Here is a 22,286-nt window from a genome sequence, read left to right as displayed (position 1 = left end):
TTTGGCTGTGTGCATGTCCAACACTGTCTGGAGATAAGAGATGTTGTCTGAGGGACATGCCCACTCCAGTCCCCACAGAGGCCCTCCCTGCTGGGGGTCGAGATGGTTCATCAGGCTTCCTTCACCAAGGTCTGAGTGAACAACACTCTGGACACACCTTCTTTGCCCCTTCACTAGATTCCAGGCCCACCCGGAACAGCCTCCCAAAGACCTGGATCCCAGGCGAGTGAGAGACTGGAGAGCGGGGAACAAGAGCATTCCCATCAGTGGAAAGAGACTTTGTCTGGTGTCAGTTATAACAGTGTTAGGAAGAGGAATCGATCTTGAGTGACATGGTTAAGGCTGGCCTGGCTGACCTCTCTAAGTGTCTTGAGAAAGGTTACTTTCAGGACCTGCCAGATGAGGGCCAGACTCCAGGCTGAGGCCTGCCACCCAGTGAAACCTTGGCCAGCTGGCTTCCCTCAGTGACACAGCAACCCTCATCCTTCCCACTGCCTTGTCATATGTTAAACTCCACTCTTGAAAAGACTCCACTCTTGAAACCCTCCTCTATATCGTAATGACTTTACACATATAGGTTTTTAATTCAACATTTCTTCACTGCCTTTCAGGTAGTTTGCCTACAATTAGGGTCAACTGCTACCAAGTGAGTTATGTGATTTATGTGACTGCTAAATAAATAAATAAATATTTTTTAATGATCAGTGATGCATAAATCTGGTATCCATGATATAATTAGGATTCATATAACAAAGGCAGTATAGTTTGGGATTAGACAGATCTGGGTTTAAACCCTGGCTCTACTGCCTAAGGCAAGTTACTTAACTTCTATGAGTATGAGCTTCCTCATTTGTAAAAAAAAAAAAAGGAATAATACAGCTACCTTGTAGGATCATAGTAAGAATTAAGCAAGTTAACATTTATGAAGCTCAAAGCACAGCATCTGATACAAAATCAACTTATAATAAAGATTATTTTTCCTCTTCCCCATTACCCTTGTTACCAGGTGTTTCTGTTTTATATTAGTTTTTTATATTTCTGTTTATATTAGTTTATTCTCTCCTTTCTGTTGAGCCCCTTCTTCCTTAATTGGTCACATATAGTTAAAGAAATCATATATTTATTTACCTACTTATTCATAATGTTCCCATGAGGATTCGTTATAGAAATAAAAAACAAGCAAACAAAAAAGCCCAGCAACAAATAGCTAAACAAGCCAAATGCTATTTCATTTGAAAATCGTATTCAACTCAGATAACTTCTTCCATAATAATAAAATACATAGAAACAGTGACCAATTCTGATGTTATTAGATTCATCTAGACTGCCCCACCCTTTTAAAATGATTAGACTTCACAGAAGATCCAGGAATACTGTTTTTTCATTGTTTTTAGGTGTTAAGGCCTTTAATTCATTGCCTGTACTCACTACTCAGAGATCAAAGAACTGCGCACTCTACGATTCAGTTATTTACCTTCTTAAAATAGGAAAAGAAACTGAATCTTATCTCAGGAATGAGGCAGTTACAGAAGGCAGGAAGAAAGAGAAGAGATACAACCTGCTGCATAATGTGGGTGATTGCACCGGTTGAAGATGCCGGGATGGACTTCACCACCACTGAAGTCTGTGTTGCAGTCTGTGACTGAGCCACATGCTGGAGCAGGGTCCTCTGGGGCTGAGAGGGCTGCTGGGGCTGGGAACGATGGCTGACTGGAAATAGAGAAGGTAATGATATTTCTCCAGAAATCACTACAGCACTTAAACCAACAGTCATTTTAAACTGTGAGCTTGTGTCAAAGAGTGTAGTATTGTCAACTAGGAAGCAGAAGACCAGAGTCTGACTGTCTATGAGTTGTGTAACGCTAAGAAAGTCACTTACCTTCCCTGAGACTCTGTTTCCTCATCTGTAAGCTATAGTAAGGATGAGATGAGAAACGTACGTAGAAGTGCTGTGAAAACTATTACCACAGAGGAGGAACAAATTCCTTAAGGTTACATCCTCCTGTGAGTTGTACTCACTTTCTCCAATTGATTTTTATCCCACTAAGTTTTTTTTTTAAGGTAACAAAGCAATAATTGGTTTCTATAATCAAATCCCAGACTAATACGTTTAAGGACATTGAGATAATACATGTTCTTTAATCTCTCAGTTCCACTTCCAAATATAATACAAAAATTAGAAGCACTCGCTCCTTCGTATGAAGTGATACTGTCTCGCAGCCTTATAGGCCCTAAAGGTTTAACAACTCAGGGTGATGTTACAAAGAGAACTGGATCACGAGTCAGATCTGATTCTATATGGCTCTGCCGCCAACCAGCCAAGTGAATTTGAAGGGGTTACTTAACCTCTATTAACCTTTAAAACTTAGAGGTTTTGTTTGTTTTTTAATGGAATAATAAAAAATTGCCATTTCTACCTAGAAGAGGATCAAATGAAGCAATGAGTTAAAAACGCTCTAAATTGCAAAGTACTAAACGAACATAAGGTTAACAAAGGAATAGGAAAAAATCAGTGTTCTTTAAATCTTCCCAAATTTAGCTCATCAGACCCAAGGTTCCATGAAGTAATTAAAACTGTACATCTATTTCGATGCCAATCTACTTTACCAGCCTCAATTTCAACTTCCTAATCTACAGAGTTTAAAAATACCTATGGTTACTGAGAAACCAATTCTCCCAAACAGGAACAAATAGAACAAAGCAAATCTGTAAATTTGCTAAGGATTTTGAGAATATCAAAACCCTCTCAATAGCCCACGATCCTAATGTTCATATACCTTCATCTACAATTTCAAGTAGTCCTGGTTGCATGCTTAGAAAAGGGCAGAGTGGGACGTCCAAGAGTAAAATGACCACTACAGAAATCAATGGAAAAATGTCATCTATGCATTGTAAGCACAGAACTTTAAAACCATCCAGTGAAATATAAACAAGTTTTATTTATTTTTATGATTGATTCTATCTATATTCACCAATGCAATTTTTCTACTGGTGTTGTACATATGCCAACAAGTGATATAAGAGCTTACAGGCAGCATCATCAGTATTCTTTTCTGAATTTACTGTAGTACATTACTGCATGTCACAGTACTTTTTATATGTACATTTTTAATTACATGAGTTAATAAAAATTTTAGGGCCATATGTGCTCGACCAAAAGGAAGTCAATGCTTACATTAAAACAACTACTGAAATCATTCACAATATGATTGAGTAGGAGAAAAAATAATCATACTAATATTAAAAATAAGCAAGCAAATTAACGGAAGTTTTTTTTTTTTTTGGAAGCATCATCAGACATACATAACATTTGAAAAATAAGTTTCTGATTAAATTATCAGATTAAATGGAACATTTCTGCTGCCCGTACTGATTTACGTAATTACTACATTAATTTTTTTTTTTAAAGACATGAAATAGATTAAATAGATCAACTATAACCATTTAAAATGAATCCTCATTCAGGATACTATAAGGCTCTTCATAGTAATTCCCCAGAGTTCAGGAAGGTTAGAGAAAACTAACACCCACTGCAGGACGGTACAAGGGGCCACAATCTGGCAGCTGGCTTTGAAGTCAAAGAGAAAGCTCAGTGTCACTGAGGTATGATAGGAGGAGGTTGTACAACGAGGTCACAGAGTGAACATTTGCAAGACAGCTGAAGTGACCTTAAGTGGACCATACACACACCATAAAACAGTCACTTATTTCTTTAAACAACTCCTATTTTTCCTAGTGTCAAATTGCTCATTTCTAAGAAAGAATCCCACTATTGTCTATAAAAGGAAAATCTCCACCCCTTTCACTAAGTGGAGCTTACCTTTCCTCTACCAGATCAGAGTAGAGCGCATCCATTTAAATGTTTCTCCCCCCAAAACAACGGTCTTTTTTCTTCAATTATGCTACGAATGGATGCACACCACTTACCTAGAAGGGGAAAAGCAACCTCTGTCCCCTCATCAGTGCATTCTGAAAAGGATAAGTAAGGAAGAAATCACAGGTCTTTTCATCTGTTTACCATTTGATAATCTACTCTACCCCCAGAGGTTAAAACTGGTTTCCCCAACATACTGGTCTCTGCTTTAACTGGCTTTCTGCTAAGTATCTTTAAAGAAAGACCCAAGATATTTTCCAAAATCTCTTCTTTTTCAAACTGGATTTTCCCTTTGGGTAATTTTAACCCATTAATCTTAATAATGTGTCCTGAAATAATGCCAAAGAATTCCCTTTCCTCTTTGGTATTTACATACTTCAAATATTTTTAACTTTGTATTCTTATTTAATCACCCCTTAAGAAAACTTATGACTGGAGTTCTTTACATATTGCCTCATAAATCATCTCTTCCTACTCCTTAATTATTCATATTACTATTCTCTGAAATATCTCCAATCTTAAGGTAATGAAGTGTCTAAAACAGAAAGTAGTATTCCAGGGTGTGGTCTCACCAGAACGAAAGAATCTATCATCCTTCCTGTTCTATTTCTCCATGTGTGCCACCTAAAAATCTCATTAGCATTTTCTGCTGCCGCACCACATTTTAAACAAGTATCTAATTTGCTTTCCACCAGCACTCCTAAGTATTACAGGGATTTAAGGTTTTCTACCTTTTTTTTACACACACAAAAAAGGCTGAATTTTATACCTTCTTTGTCCTTTGACCCACCTATTCCAAAACTAAAAAATTCAGATGGAAGAAAATACTTATTCTTACATAAAAGATATTTATCCTCCCTCTACAATTGCTGCCCTCTATTCACAGACATTATTTATGGCCAACTTGTAGTTTTACATTACTTGCAAACTTCATAACATCTTACTGATTTTTTTCTAGTCATTAAAGACAGGGTAAATCCTAACGACAATATGAATTTGCTCTGAGAGCAAACTAGAAATATAAAGAAAAAAAAATATATATATACTTTTCCTTATTCTCCCCCAAATAACCATCCCATGAAATTCAGAAAGGTAGCTCTCCTACCTTAATACTACTTTTTAATAGGACACCTACCAGTAGTGATGTATTCAGCAACTAGTTCTGACTCTACCACAGCAATTGATGGACTCTCAGGAGAATGTCTCTTTTCCTGGGTCATCTGAATAGGCACTGCCATTTGACTCAAGTCAATAGTGGGTTGTCTTGGTTTAGATTCCAATTTTTCCTTTACTGCATAAAAAAGTCAGGGGAAAAGTTAACTTTTATCATAAACAGGTACCAAAACCAGAGTTGTCCATGGGAATAATGAACCAGTCCTCTGGGGTGCCACACTGGCAGTGCAGTGATTAGGGAGGCAGTGAGTTGAAAAGAAAGCAGCAGAAGTGCTATTCTGGCTCTATAGTACACAATTTGCACAACCATACCCAGCAGCCTAACAAGAAGGTGCTCTAAACAAAACAAAATTTAAAAAAATCTCAGACTCAGATACAATCAAGCTAAATCCCTCTTACTATCACTAGTCCAAACAACCGGGTTTGTTATATCCCTGGTATAGACTCTCCTTAGGATATTTCCTTTACCCTTCTTCAGGGTAGTCCCTGGTGTTCTTGAGTTCATGAACGTAAAAACGAAGGGTGAATAAGCAGTACACAGTTTGATTTGCTCTAGGGCACATCTACCCAGAATAGGAAAACACAGTGACCAAAGATAATCACCAAAGAAATGTCACAATGTCTTCAATGACTCTCAAAGAGTAAAAATTTTCAGAGTTATGAAAAAATGGCCTCTCTGTTCCTGCAAAAGTGTCTGAAAATGGGGTGGTGTGAAATCAAGAATGGTTTCAGTGGATAGACTTACTTTCTATCTTATTTCTACTTTTTATTATTATTATTATTTAAACGAAATCTACTCATTTAGTTCCCACCCTCTAACTTTCAAAGTTGTGCTACAAGGGACACTGTCTATAAGGCATTAATGAATATGGCTGTGTGTGTCAAAGACAAGAAGCTGAGGAATGTCTAAGGCCAAAAATAACACCAATATAAGTATTAACCAAAGACTTAAATGCTAGCATTCTTTGAGAAGTATAGATGTTACAATAAACAGTAACCAGTAATCAAGTCCACTGAATGATCACTCAAATTGTTCCCAGCAAGTATACAATGTGACTAAGTCAAAACAATCATTTAAACAAAGAAAGCAAAACAAAACCAAAAGAATATAAAAGTCACCCCCCACAAGCAGAGAAGGCATTGAGCTAGGAATTAAAAAACACAGAGTCTCTCACTCTGCTACTTAAACAAATGGGTACCCTCTCCAGATCTCAATTTACTTATTATCTATAAAATGAAAGGACTGAACAAGATAATTGCTGAGGTCCTTAAATACTCTGACAATCTTTGACCTATTACAACAGAAAAGTCAGTATAACTAACACTAAATATCTTTCATAGATTCTAAGACAAACCTGTAACTAGAAATACTGAAAGAATCCTTTATTTCTAGTTACAGGTTTGTCCTATATGAGGATAGGCTTGCATAGAAGCTCACTCACACTAAGGAATAAATCTAAAGATAAAATTAAAACAAATTAGAACATTACCAAGAGGCCATTAATAATGTTTTATGGCCACAAAACTCCTCTACCAATATCCAGATAGATGGCAGGAGCCCTCTACTCTGCTTCCTGCTAGTCTTGATTAGAACTGGCAACTGCATTGCATTAATCCTTATGCTTAGAAGTGATGGACCTACTCCTTTCTGGTGGAAAGAGGCAACAGGATTGCCCATTTTAAGCAAGAGACAGAGAGGAAGGGGCTCTGCATTTTTTTCTTCTTTCTACTGACTGCAGTCTATCAGACCTTCAGTATTCCTGTGCACATCTTAATGAAATGACAAGTAAACAGACTGCACCAATGATTGCAGACAAGTCCAGAGGGGGGAAATGTGCTCAAATAATAACAAGGAAAATATAACAGTGGTAGTATTTTAGCACAACCCATCTCTAGAGAAAACATGCTTCATTCAGGTGAGCATGTGAATTCATACCTGTTGTCTGTTGGAGTTCTAACAGAGCTTTGATTGTTGAAGTAGCTGATTGTGATTCACTGGATACATCCTGATAAATTATGGTGGGGCTAGTCTCCATTGCAATCTCATGTTCTGACCAATCCTGACGCCGGGAAGCAATTACATGAACTACAGGCTGGGAATCTGTTTTATATTAGTTAAAAAAAAACAAACCCTATAAACAAAGTTTCTCTTGGAAAAAAAAAAAACAATTTGTTTTTGTTTTTATCTTTGTATTTATTGTAAACTTTATGCTTTATCTCCCCAACAAGACTGTAAGCCCCAGAGGGCATAAAGGTCTTTCACTTCTGTATTCATTTATTCATTCCTTGATTCAACTAGGTACCAATTTGCCAGAATCTGTATTTGGCATTAAGGACATAAGGAGCTCATGGAATTATCAGAGGATACTCAAGAAGCACACAATCTGGTTGGGGAGACAGACATGTAAAAAGACAAATTACAATTCAATGTGATAACTGCTATAATAAATAGGTGTGCATTTGTGTAGGTAGATGCATGTTTGTTTCTAATAAGAACAAAATGCTGAAGGAGTCTTATTTACCCCAATGCACCTGAAAATGGTTCTGTATTACAGCATGAGCACCCAGTCAACACTTACTGGATGGCTAAATTACTGAAAGGAAATTCTGTTCACCAACAGCAAGAAAGGACAGGCGGCCTAGAAGGAGCATGATATAACAGGACAAGTATAACATCTGGATTTCAAAGTCGTGGGTCACAGCCCCAGCTCTATCACTACTAGTAACTGATTCTTTGGGTCTTAATTTCATCATTTCTAAAATGCAAACAGTAAAATTACCTCTCTAACTCAAAAGGTTTCAGAGGATAAAATGAAATGATACATGTAAAAGAGCTTTATAAACTATGGAGGACAATAAAGATATTATTATTGTTGTTATTATGGCCTGAAAGTTCTGTCTCAATTCTAAGGCTCTTTGTTAGTTTCAAAAAAAATTACAGTCCTAATCCAAAGTTTACCATATACATGCTATACAAGCATGTGCATAAATACTAAATGTGTACCAAATCAAGCAAGAAATTATTTGAGTTTTCCATCTATAAAATAAGCAGGTTGGGCTGGACTATCACTAAGTTCCTAAACTCCTCTGTCCAAGATACCATACAGAAAATTGTGAAAGATATAAAGGCAAGATCCCTATATCAAGTTTAGATTATAACAGGAAAAACATACTCAAATAAAACAGCCTTTTTGTTTGAAGAAAACAAAATCAATGTACGACAGATCTGAAATTTTTAATTACCATTAATAAACTGTATTTTCCAGAAACACTGAGTAGAATATATGCCAGCCCAAGGACGTATAGTATCCATTAAAAAAAAAAAAACTTCCAAAAAAATGCAGAAGACTGAAGCATACTATCTTGCAATATCGAATGCCATGTGAAACATAGTTTTTCTTTACTCATCCTAAGTAGATATAAAGAATTTAAACATAAGAGAACCGATTAGGGAATAACTCCTTTTATAGAACCTAAATTTGCAAACTTAAGATAACTTCATGATGATATAAATACCTCTTGGTTAGGTGATAGGACCTATAGGCAAAGAATGACTTTGCAATCCAACTCTTTGTGACACACTGAAGATCCAGGAGAACGCACAGATTGCATTTGTAGTGAGGTAAGGTCGAAAAGGATTGAAAAAGAAGACAAATTTCCACAAGGGTGCACCGATCAGAGACCATCGCCCCAAAACATCATCCTGTAGGGGATGGAGCAATTGCTCACTCTCTTTCTGTCCATACTCAATAGAACGGCTGATCATTATAAAGTATCACTGTAACAACTCAACAGTCACAGAATGTGAGCATAAGCCCAGATGTGAAAACCATTCCTTAAGTGATTCTCCACCCTATCTTTGGCTTGTAGTTATACCTAGATAAATCTACTGCCTCTTGAGTCTGATACTGGAGTCAAAGAGTACAATGACTGGGACACCAGGTGCCTGGTCTCACCAGAACCATCTGCTTATGCAGTGTACATCCATTTAGACTTTCCGACCTCTCTTGAGGATGGTGACCTGTTGACCCTCAGATGTCTTTTCCCACAAGTCATTCAACAAATATTTATTGGACACCTACTACATGTTAGATACTAGATACACAAACTTCAGTTATTACATCGAAAGGCATCCCTCTATATGGAAGATGTGTCGTATGTTTCTACTATGAAGGGTCTATATCACACTTTCATAGACTCATAAGACCTCTCCGCTAAAAGAAGCCTTAAAGTTTGTTTAGTGCCAAGTCAATTCTATACCAAAACCTTCACAACAATATCCCCACCAGTCTGGGAGTACCAAAGAATTCACTACTTTCTAAGACGGTTTTCTTCTATCTCTGCATAGCTCTGACAATTAGAAAGGTCTTCCTGTGACTTCTCTTCAATGGTTGTAATTTCCATCTATGTATTCACAAAGATCTTTTCCCTCTTCCATGCAACAGTCCTCAAGATAACTGATGAGTGTGCTCACATCCCTCCCAGCCCAGCCCTACCTGTACTTTCTCTTCTCCAGGACAAATATCCTATTTCCCCCAACCATTCCTCATACAAAATGATTCTCAGATGGCTTACCCACCTACACCATCTCTTCTGAACTCAACCTAAGATGTCTATATCCCTTCTGTGATATAATATGTACCTGCCCTCAAAGTACTGTCCTAAATCCCAAGGCCTTCCCAGTACTTAACCGCCTAGACAGCATCACACAAAATGTTCCAAGAACTTTAGTTACTCAAAGATATTCTGCAAAAGAAGGGTTTCATTGTCAAAAAGGCTGGAGAACACCCTACATTATATACTCCACTCTTCATCTATCACAATATATATTAGTGCAAAATGGCTCTGAAAAGTCCTACAAAAGTATGTTTTCTTTAACTCAGGTTTATTCTCCACCCTTACCCTGACCTATCGAGCCAGTGCAACTTCAAGAAACATTATTTTAGAAACTGAATTGTGACCTACCCAAAACAATGTCTTTACAGTATGCATTTTTGTATTTGCCTTGTGCCTTGTTCCATTTTAAAGCCCTACCCTTGGTTTTTTCTCCTTGTTCTCTTTTTTTTATTTAACGTAAACTTGTATTCAATGAAGCAGAATATATATATATATATATATATATATATATATATATATAATCTCTAATCGCCAGAACACTGAGGTACAGAGAGCAAGGTGGTCTCACACCAGAGGATCTAGAACCCAATGACACTAGCATAGAAGCTATGGAAGGTATATGACCAAATTTTCAGTACGTGATCTAGGCAAGTATGGCCTTGATATGTTAGGCTTGGTCACGTAGCTATCTATCAATATCTAAGCAATAGTCCAGTCTATGTCACTTAAAAGACCCACCCACAAGATTATGGGGAACTCCAGAAAGGAAACAACATTTTAGATTCAAGCAACAAATAAGAGTCTATAAGGCTGACGATTATATACTCTATGCCATAGTTATTATGGCTGCCAAGTCAGTGCTAGCTATCCTCTTTGCTAAATGATCAGTATTAAAATAGCTGGTAATACAAAGTAATATTGGGAGCATAGTGTATAAGGAGTGATTAGCCCTCTCAAGGCGATCAAGAAAAGCCTTACAACAGGGTGATGATGAAGGCTTCTAGTCTGTGAGGAGACAGTTCAGGAATAAGGTATCAGGCCTAAACTGCTCATTCATGGGGGTGGAGGACAAAAGGAGAAAGTTTAGATGTAATTTTAAGGGAATCAAGTGGAATTGAGGGATTCCCTTGGTATAAAAGATATTTTTATATTCTAGGACTTGTGTGTAGGGAACCCAACACCCCAAAAAAAAGTCATCAGAAAAAGGATGTAAAGTCAAGAAAAGGTTGATTCTTCCTTACAGAAGAATGCTAACTACTATATGTAGAAAAAATGACAGACTTTAGGAAATCATTAATGGAGACTAAAACTAGTGGATAAATGTTTGATGAGGAGCATGATACTTACATAGTCTCAAAGTATCTCCTCACAAATTACTATTGATCTCAAAGAGAAATATGGTAACTTCAAAGTGGAGAAAACTCAGAGGTATCACCTTAACCAAATGATAAAAGTTAACATCATCAATATTTGGACAAACTGACATGGGCCTCCTGATATGTTAAAACTGAGAAGGACACATCATCACATCAGTGGAATTCATGCTAAATCTAATCATGAAGAAACATCAGACAAAACCAATTTGAAGGGACAGTCTGCATAGTAAGTAGCCTACATCCTTAAAAAATGTCAAGGTCAAGAGACACAAAGAAAGGCTGAGGGCCTAGTCCACAATAAAGGAGAATAAAGAGCCATGACAGTTAAATATAGCTAAATGAAATGCATGATCATGAACAATGGGGAAAGAAGCTATAAAGAATATTATTGGACAACTGATAGTTGAATATGGATTACAGATTAGATAATAATAGTATTGTAACAATGTTAAATTTCTAAATTTGACAATTGTACCTTGGTTATGAAAAGAATAAAGAAAAACAAAAAACTCATTGCCATCAAGTTGATTCTGACTCATGGCAACCCCATGTGCTACAGAGTAGAACTACTCCATAGGGTTTTCTCAACTGTAATCTTTACGGAAGCAGACCACCAAGCTCTTCTTCCATGGCACTGCTGGGTGAGTTTGAACTGCCAACCTTTAGATTAATAGCCATTTGCAAACTGCTTGTGCCACCCAGGGACTTTTCATGAAGAGAATAATCCTTAGGAAATACAGATCTACAAATTTAAGTATTTAGGGGTAGAGGAACATTGTTTGCAACTTGTTCTCAAATAGTGAAGAAATTTTAAAATTATATACACATAGAGAAAGAGCAAGACAAAGAATCAATGACAAAGCAAATAGGGCACAACGTATACAATTCATGAATCTATGTAAAGAGTATGTTACTAGTCTTTTTACTATTCCTGCCATTTACAAAGTTTGAAATTACATCAGAAGTAAAAGTTACTTTAGGGAAAAAAGAAGACTAAAAACTACAAATCAAAGTAGGAAAAATGGACAGTTATGCAGCATCTATATTCCCAGTAATTATGGCCCTTGTATAATTTAAAAACCAGCATAATTTTAGACTGACCAAAATCCTAATTTTCGGCTGACCAAAATCTTAATCCCTTTCTCTTTAAATCACAGCACATATATATAATCCCAGCCCCCTGGCTTTGTGAGAACATACTAAGGAGCTATACAAGGATATGAGGGGAGGGACAAACTCAGATTATAAAAACTGGCTTTACAGTCAACTATATTAGAGATACCTATTCTGAATTGTGAAATTCTCAGTATTACAGAATATTTTTAAAAGAAACAATATACAAGGAAAAATAGAGATTAAGTACAAATAGAGGAAATCATATACAAATGACAGAAGAGCAGAAAACATTATACATAATCACTTTGCTAAAAACAGCCAAGCTTTTGCCCCTTAGAATGAAAACTGAAGGCTCGCTAATGATAATGACGTATCTGGGAAGTACTGTTTGCTTTACAGATCCCTTAGGAAAAGACTAGCAATTTCAAAGGATAACCTGAGATTAAGTATAGATAGATAGACAAATAGATCTAGAGATTTCTACTGTTTGTGACCCCTTGAGCACCAATCCATATGCTAAACATTCTACCTGATTTCTATGAAAAAAAAAAAAATTCTCAATGGGGAAAAAAAAGGTAGAATTATTCAAGGAGCTACAGACTCAAAAATAAAAGATAAAGCAGCTGATTGATCTGTTAAGCTAAGAATAACCCATTGCCATCCAGTCGATTCCAACCCATAGTGACCCTAGAAGACAAAGTAGAACTGCCCCATATGGTTTCTAAGAAGTGGCTGGTGGATTTGAACTGCTGACAGTTTGGTTAGCAGCTGTATCACTTAACCACTGTACCACCAGGACTCCGACACTAAGAATGGAATCTGTAAATATCAAGTCAGTAAGTTTAAAAGAAAAGATTAGAGAATAAGCATCACTCCATTGTAACTAGCACATCAAATGATTCATAATCAATATAAAATGACATGGTGAATTTTGCAAACTGATTTAGAAAATATTACTATCTTGATAATATGGTTGAAGAAAACTATCCATTTTCTGAAATGAGTGCCATATTGCTTGTTAAAAATCAACATTTTTATTTATTTTGAATTCATGAGTTTTCGAGGACCATTTCAAAAGCTACCTCCTTCATGAAGTGCTTTCTCATCATCTCCTCACTAGAGTGTAAACTTTCAGCCTTTGAGTTTTTTGGGCTGTTACTAATAAAATTCTACCTGACACTAGATTGTTATGTGTATATTTTTATCTCCTATTCTAGATATTAAGTTCCTAGAGGCCAAGGGCTATATTTTATTCGACCTCTGTAGGGTCAAGCACAATGTACACAGTATAAACTAATAAGTAGTTGTCAAATTGAGTTAATGGAATAATCAGCAATTTGACCCATGTAAGAACAATCTGGAAAGATTTCAGATTGAGAAGTTAAATAATAATAATGTTTGCACAATATAAAGAAACTACACTAGAAACACGAAAGCTAAGAAAGCACTCCAGAAAAGATGATGAGGAGGCAGAGAGAGGGAAGGAGCGAGTGAGGAATGAGCAAAGCAAGAAAAACAGCCATGCCTAGATGTATCAGAATGCATAAGCATAGCTATAAATATACCACCTGACAATAAGGGCCATTAAGATAAGTGACAGACATGAGTACTACGTTTGTACAAGATCTCACAGCCTATGATCGTGAGTTTATTTCAAGAGATTTCCCAGAAGAATAACAACATAATTAAAACAGCACTGAGGACAAAGAGCTTCCTGTCTGGAGAGTCAAGCTTCATAGCTCCGTCTATATAAGCTGGATGATCCTACAATTATCATCTAAATTGGGATACCGCTGAGTGAAAGGGGGTGCCATTAATAATTATGCTAGCACACAGGTATAAACTAGGATTGTTCCATGCAAATTGGAATGTACGGTCACCCTACTCACAGTCCATTTATAGCCCTCCTCTGGCCACCTTGATTCTTTCCCAAGGTTCAGCAACTTCAAAAGGCTGTATTCACTTTCTCACATACTTCTTCCCCTACTTACCCAAACCAAACAACAGGAATATGAGAATTACCATCTGGGAATCATGGTTCTATCTAGTTTAATAGCACCTGCCTTGACAAAATCACCAGCTAAAGTTTACCCATTATTTAATGAATACAAGCCATGCAGGAAAGAATGGTAAGCCTTACCAAAAATAAAACTTCAGCCATTGATATAATATCAAACAAAAGAAATCAAAAGAATCAACAAATTAAAACATGAAAATTTGTTTTGAAATCCCTAGATGCAATTCTATTGTAGTACTAGGGCACTATGTCAGTAGTAATTATGTAAATCAGAAGTAAAATGGATCTTACCTTGGGAACTTTGGGAGGACTCTGTAGAAGAGGAACTACTATCTGTGTAACTCTGTGGTTCTTCCTTTCCCTCCTGAATAGATGAATTACCAGCCTCTGCTACCCTGGATGCTTGCTGTAATGTTTCTGTTACCAGCTGCCTTGTTTGTTCACTAACAACTGTAGCTTGAAATGTCACTGGTTTGGGTTTAATAAGAACCTAGAAGAAAAGTGTAAATAATATCTAAATGAAATTTTAGAGCACTTATTTAAAATGCTGAACTTCTAGGTCATGAACTAATATTGTCAATACATGGAAACCAGCATTCTGCCCACTTATCATGCTTTGGGCACAGCACTGTTCATGAAAGACTAATTCAACCTATGGACAAATTACAGCTAAGCCATATACAACTTTTTAAGTGGTACATGCCAGATTGCAACAACCATGATCCTGACAACAGCCTTTGTCCCTATTTTCTGTTGCCTATAATGACTTTAAGAGTCATTTTACAACCTGTAGGAAGTATAGTAGGATGATAGCCACAAGCTAAGGATGGCAGAACAGAAAGACACAAGGAGCCTAGATTCCCACTGGAATTTCTGAGCCACAATATCAGCCCAGGACTGTTTCCCTCTGAACTTTTATTAGCATAATAAAAATAAAACCCTAATTTGCTTAAGGCACTATTCTTCTCATTTCTTTTTATTAGCAATCAAATGAAATTCCTAACTGACACACCTGCACAAAGTAAACTTGCTTGAGACCTAAGTCATCTTTGAAGAAAACCCGAGACGAACACTGATTTAGACAACTATTAGAAGCAACATGGAATGTGATGGATCAACTTCCTGGCAACGGTTAAAACAACAGGCAATGAAACAAGTGAAATGGGAGTAAATTTTCAAACTGGAGAATTCCATTTCAAAATTTGGACTCTTCAAGTTGACTTCAATTGGGTTCATGGAAGAAAAAATGTTAACTCACCACAATTACTTTTATTTCAACCATATATAAGACTCTAAACCTTTTTGGACTCTATTAAGTTACTCAATTCCAAGAATTCAAGAATGAAAACAAGCCTTTCTATGACTTACACATATGATGGGAGAAAATGAAATTGTTACTGATGAAAATCAATAGGCAATTTGGACAGGTGTCTTATTTCTAACCACAAATTTATGTTTTTAGATATATAAACTATTTTACTACAATTCTAAGGGAGCAGATCCTAAAGGCAAATTATTAGTTTACAGGTAAATTAATACTTTTTACAAAAATTCTAGGATAGCATTTCTCAACCAAACTTCTAAACACTCATGGATATTGCTCCCTTTGATGTTCTCAGAAAAGCAGTTAAATACCTGCAAAATAAACAGCAGCCTAGCAAAATAAGATGAAATCCTGAGCCTCAAATTCCTAAGCAAAATTCAGGAAAAGTTCCTTTATCTTCTTCTGCTGATTGAAAAATGAACAGATCTCTAGTTTTTCCATAATTTAGGGTTCAAGTGAAGCAGATTTTCATGTAAACTACATGCCTGTAAAGGCCATGTTAGCTTATAAAAAGTAAATACTTTTCTTTGCGAGATTCTGAGTAACCGTCATCCTCCCTTCACCATTTACTCCTCAAGTAACAATATGCACCTTCAGCAAATTTTATTCCAGGGAGACTTTCTCCAGTCTTTGTTGATGGCATGACACAAATATTTAGACATCTAGAAAAGTGCTAAAGAGAGAAACACAGGTTTTGAAATTAGATGAATACCCATTCAATTCTAAGTTTTACGATCTGATATTTTTCTTAAGATTACTGATTTTTTCTTTCATATTTCTTCCCGGGAATTTTAGAAGTTTATAAAATATACAAAAGTCAAGAAAAATCACCAAATCTTATAGCTTACCTGTGTTTTCCCTTGCTGTCCATAAACAATTTTTGTTGGGATGATTTTAGCTGCTGGTTGAACTGTGGAACCGATTCCTTTTGGCTGAGTTACAATCATTTTGGTGATGGGTCTTGTAGCAGTGATGATAGCGGGCTTTGCTCCTGCTGGCACTGTCTGAATAGTCTTTTCTCCCTAAATTGAAGTCAATGATTACATAAGAAATTTATATGCATAATAAACAATAAATCACATTTTAAATTACTTAAAAATCACAGAATGGTTTTACCAGAATGATGGGAAAAGGACTGTAGATTATACAACAAAGTACAATGTCTCTAAAAAAACCCATTGCCATCAAGTCAGTTCAGACTCATAGCAACCCTATAGGGCAGAATAGAACTGCCCCATAGAGCTTCCAAGGAGCGCCTGGTAGATTCAAACTGCCGACCTTTTGATTAGAAGCCGTAGTTCTTAATCACTATGCCACTAGGGTTTCCACAATGTTTCTAGGTGATCAAAAATCCTAGACTTGGTTGAAATGACCTTAGAAGTCATCTCACCAATTTTCTGTCCAAATGAAGAATTATTTCCTGATGAGTAAATTAAAAAAAAAAAAAATTACCTCACGTAAAAATACTTATTATACTGTCCCATTCATACAATACATATATTAAAATAGAATCAGAAAATTCTGGAAGACTATATATTAAAATGTTAACAATGATTGTCTCTAAGAATTGGGATTATAGGTCTCCCCCTACACACATACATATTAATTTTTATTTTCTAATTTATCTGAAATGAACATCTATTAATAAAAAAAAATTACTGTGTAATATACCAGTAGCTAAATGTACATACACACAATAAACTCCCTAAGTTCCCCAAATATGAAATTATAAGGATATATAGTGGAATATCTCTGTGAAAAAGTCTGGGAAAGAGGTGAAATCAGCAGAGATAGTAACATTCTAAGGTTATACGGAAAAATATGAAGGACAAACTTAAGGAGCTTCCCCACATTTTACTATTAGGATGCTACTAATATCACTTTAGTCTATTAACTAGATGCTGAAGTCCATTAACTTTTCACCATTTTCTGCATTTTCCTCTGCTTTATTCTTAAGGTATCATTATATGGTCATTCATGGACTCAAGTCTTTTCACTTGAGCTTAACCAAAATAAGTTCATATATGGTGATTTTAATAAATTATAAAATTTAAATCTATAAAATTAAAAAAGAGAATTAAAGGATCATAAATTTCTCATCTTATCAGTTTTTCCTAATTTTTAGCCATTATCATCTAAATGTGCATCCAGGTAAGCTGGCAAAAAGCAATCACTCCATGAAAATGAACTAAATACAATCACAAACCTCCCAAATTCAACTATCTGCTATATTTATCTAAAGGAAATAAGAGGTGTCTGTCAATCATGCAATTACTTATTTTCACACACACTCCCTTCACAGCAACATCTCTGGAAACCAGAGCTCTAGTTCATTTGACAACAACCGCTAGCCTGTAAGTAGGCATGTCTATCAAATAGCTTGCCAGGCGCTGTCCAAATATTATGACCCCTATAAAGCCAATCAAAAACAATTAACAGTTTTTTTTTTTTTTTAAGCTGTTCTGATACGTATGAGGGCATGCATAGGTGAGCAGGTAGTGGGTACAGGTGAATATGCATCATATATATCTACCTATATGATTACACACGACTCTTTGATCTATGTGGCCATAAGACCTAGGGAACATGGCACCCCCTCTTGTATATCATGTTCTATGGAAGTGCAAACCACACTAAAAAGGGCTCTCAAAACCTGAATTCCAACCCTGGCTTTATTTTTGGCTTACTAAGTGAACTCAGGCTAGGAATAATCTAAGTTCTCCCATGGACTGAAAAAACCTAATGCTACGCTCGTACCAACATTGTTAAGAATGTGATGCCTAAGAAACTTTTATGAGATCTACTTAAATGAAATATAGCCTTCTATTTTCTAACAAAGTCAGGCAAGGCAGGGACACTACCAAGCCTAAACAGTAAGTGCCGAGAGTAGTAATAAGAAGAAGAAAACCATTTATTGAGAACTTCCTATGTGCCAGGCACCTTTCTAAGCACTTTCAAAACAGCTACCAGTTACTGAACAACCTCACAGGTAGATATTATCATCTCCACTGTGCTAATGAGGAAATTAAGGATTAGAAAGGTTGAATAAATTACCTAAGGTCAAACTACTACAATACTGAGAGAAAACGCCCAGGTTTGTCTAACACCAAACAGTTTAACTACTATGCTCAAATGCCTGCAAAATTATAAATCAATTATTTACTTGATATATCGTATTTTCAAACTAGCTCAAAGAAGAAAAAATGAAACTAACAAATCCCCATGAATTAATTTCATTTTAATTCTAAGTATTTCTCTTTTCCCAGCCTAAATTAAATACTAGGTCAATATCTATTGGCCACAACAGGAATAAAATTATCTTCTAACAGCGATCTCCCTATAGTTAAGCTGAGTGAACTCCTCCATCTGGAACCAAGCTAAGCATCTAAATTATGGTCACAAACATCCTAGCTATAAGCAACATGTTTTAGAAATTACTGTCGAAATGGCATCGGTAGGTGGCGTATCAAGTTATTACATCACAGCAGTGGTAAATCAAGCCATTCTGGCCACTGTGGGGTTCTGAAGTCTTTAGGCAAATATTTGCATAGCTGGTCTTTAAAATCCTCAGTGGGTTGCTGAGTCTGTAGTTCAAGCTCTTACTTACTCCAGCATTTAGCAATGTTGTGACAACGTTTTTGCCCGGGAGGCCTTGAATGGTCGTTCCTTTTCCTGTAGTCTTTTGCACAACAATCACATTGGGCTTGGAAGTCATTGGGATTGTAGTGATTTTGGTAGTTGTTCCTTAGAAAAGGGGGAAGAAAAGGAGGCCTGAGTTAAGGACTAAGTGATATTTGGTTATTTCTGTTTATGCTGTATACAATTAATACATGTAGTCAATGTCATCCCTAGATGACATGAAGACTGTCTTAAGGATGAAAATGAAGGTTTGGAATAGTAAGTTCTAAGTCTTCCCAGAATGAGAGAGTATTAAGAACTAACTTTTAAAGCAGTCATCTTTTGGGAATCTGAGGACCTATACGTTAAAGCCAGAATCTAAAAACACCACTATCCATTTCCCCAACAATATTCTTTTCCTGAATAATTAAAATAAATCAGAACAGCTATTTCATGACAAATATTTTTTCCCAAATCCAGTATTTTATCTTTGTTACTAGCATAATGTGGAAAACTCTTCAAGAAAGAAAAAAATAAAGAAATCGTTAAATACTTATCAAAATCCATACAACGCTAGACTCTGGAGAAAATTTATAAAAAGAAATAGCCATGTATTTTTCTGTGACTAAAAAACAGTTAAGCAGACATTCAGACCACGTCACAGATTAAATGTGTGCATTTATAATCCACAGCAGTTTGAAGTCTAAATATGAAACTCTGAATTTATACTCCAATCTGACATTTTTAACAATTATGACCTCTACTTTGATCTACTGCTCCAAACATTATCTTGCCCTCTCCCCCATTTCCTTCCACAATTTGCTCCTAGCCTGCCTTCCAAATTTATGTCCCATTTTCTTCTAATTGTCCAAATTGAAAATCCTAGTGTAGATACTTGATTTATTCTTTCCTTTACTCCCTGTATCCCCCAACAAAATGTAAGCCAACTGAGCTACACACTGTTTATGTCATTGGTTCCTCAGTGTTTGGTATCCACTCAGGAATAGCGGTTCAGTGATTATGTGAAAGGACCCAATTTGCCAAGTTTGTCATGAACATACGTTTTCTTTTTAAAGGTATCAATGCTAGCCTAATAGCAGGCTCTCATCTCCCTTGGCTTCCCAGGCTGTCTCCCTATTTCAAGTTTCTCTACCATGTAAATAGCTCTGGTGTTCCCTGTCATATCAAGCATCCTTAAAGAAGTAATTTCATCGTGTCAAGAATCCAAAACCTGTCAAATTGGTCAAAAACCTCCCTAATTCCTATTGTATCTAATTCCAGCTTCCTCTCTTGAGTTTCAAAATCCTACATGATCTGCCCCTTAATCTACCAATTTGATTTTATTTGTTCCTAAAGCACAACAGATATCATAAACTCTACCCTAACAAGTAACTTCTTCACTATAGATCCTCTGGCTAGTTTTCCAGGAACTGTCAGACTTTAATTCTCATGATTATCCAACATACACCTCTCCTTCAGTGGGCTGGTTTCTACACTGGTCATGGAGCATGCCAGTCCCAGTGCTACCTTTGTTCTTATAATTTCTTCTTTCCGTGAAAGCAGGCATGTCACGTTCTTTTTCTATAGGCCTATATATCATCTATCAGATGGCTGAGTCCATAGTACATACTCAATAAACTATCATTGATTAATATATTCTCCAGAAGAAAAATTAAACAAAATTTTATCCTTTTTCACTAGAAAACCTTAGCACTCCTTATGAGAGATCAGAAGTGAGACCGCTCTAAGAATATTCTAGCTATGTGCTAATTCTGGGAATCTCTGTTACAAAAAAGCCTTCACAATATACTTGGTATTACCCAATGTCTTGTCAGTCCACGTTAACACACTCAGAGGTTACATTAAAATGCATTTTCATCTATGGGCCAACTTCAAAACTGTTTCTCTTTATTTGTAGTCTCTTAAAAGCCACAAAACCCAAGCTGCCCATTATTCATTTATACAAACTTTAATTTTAAGTTAACTCCAATCCCTCATATGTGACTGGCTGTAAATACCTCTTTTGACACTGTAGCCTCACAAAATATTCCATTAATAAAAAAATATTTTTAGAAAGTAAGCATTAAAAATTACCAAGGAAATGTAAGTCAACTTTATGCCAAGGCACAAGGACCACTTTTTTGATGAAACTTGCTTAACAAGTGGATTGTACTTCTATCTACTAAAATGTCTAATCCCTTCCATTATAGAGGTCTGTCAATTTATAAGACAGTTGCAAACCAAGTTCATCAATTTAACAAAATGAGGAAAAAATGTTAGAAAATAGAAAAAGGCAAGGCATAAAGAAAAACAAGTACAGTGTTATATCAGAATATAATTTACCACTAGAATTATCAATTATAAAAGCCTGAAATTCCAGTGAGCATGTTTCTAAATCTCAGGGGGTACCTACATCGTACTGAAGAAAGAAGCATTACTCATAAAAAAGGTCCTCCTCTATGTTTTCATAGCACTTGGTGTATAGTTCCGTTACAACAAAATGTATACAAATTCATTTGTTTAGCACTCTTTAGGACAGCGAATGTGCCTCATGTACATACCTATGTATCACAGCACCTAGCACAGTATCTGGCTCATAGCATATCCAAGAACTCATCTATACAGTCTTTACTTAAAAAGAGTCAAGGCACAATGGGTGCAAATAATCGTGAATCACATTTGAATCACAATGGGCTATGATAAACTTACGTATTCCAGGGATTCCTATTTAAAAAGAAGATGCCTGTCAAAGTAGGCTTAAAGAAGATTACAAATGTACTAGCTCATATTTTATTAGTCACAGATTGTTAAATCACCCTGACAATCTTGTTATCTTGAAGAATAAATGGAACAGAGGACAATGTTTTAGGCTGGTTTGCTTAAAGAATGAGCGAATGAATGAATGAAAAATATATGTTGTTGTTAGGTGCCGTACAGTCAGTTCGAACTCACAGAGACCCCTACATACAACAGAATGAAACACTTCCCAGTCTTGTGCCATCCTCACAATTGTTCCCATGTTTAAGCCCATTGGTGAAGCCACTGTGTCAATCTATCTTGTTGTGGGTCTTCCTCATTTTCACTGACTCTCTACTTTAGCAAGTATGATGTCCTTCTCCAGGGACTGGTTCCTCCTGGTAACATGTCCAAAGTACATGAGATGAAGTCTCA

At 36.2% G+C, this 22,286-nt stretch overlaps 1 protein-coding gene across 15 annotated transcripts in view; it reads right to left on the bottom strand.

Annotated features, from left to right (window-relative positions):
• EMSY (EMSY transcriptional repressor, BRCA2 interacting) overlaps positions 1-22,286 on the bottom strand; it is a 107,665-nt gene that overhangs the window by 8,545 nt on the left and 76,834 nt on the right. For 8 of the 15 annotated variants that reach the window (XM_023538900.2, XM_010599564.3, XM_010599565.3 and 5 more), the window contains 7 exons: positions 19,105-19,241; positions 16,346-16,519; positions 14,465-14,663; positions 6,984-7,148; positions 5,010-5,165; positions 3,928-3,969; positions 1,559-1,710 (listed from right to left, as the gene is read on the bottom strand). In XM_023538900.2, the coding sequence (XP_023394668.1) occupies positions 1,559-1,710; positions 3,928-3,969; positions 5,010-5,165; positions 6,984-7,148; positions 14,465-14,663; positions 16,346-16,519; positions 19,105-19,241 (1,025 nt within the window). The remainder of the gene's footprint in view (positions 1-1,558; positions 1,711-3,927; positions 3,970-5,009; positions 5,166-6,983; positions 7,149-14,464; positions 14,664-16,345; positions 16,520-19,104; positions 19,242-22,286) is intronic. The other 7 variants (XM_010599566.3, XM_010599569.3, XM_023538905.2 and 4 more) reach the window with 4 other exon arrangements.

Source organism: Loxodonta africana, chromosome 7 (genome assembly GCF_030014295.1).
Source record: "Loxodonta africana isolate mLoxAfr1 chromosome 7, mLoxAfr1.hap2, whole genome shotgun sequence".
NCBI classification, from domain to species: Eukaryota; Metazoa; Chordata; class Mammalia; order Proboscidea; family Elephantidae; genus Loxodonta; species Loxodonta africana.
The sequence above is the reverse complement of the archived record's forward strand: the minus strand, read 5'-3'. Positions and strand labels throughout refer to the sequence as shown.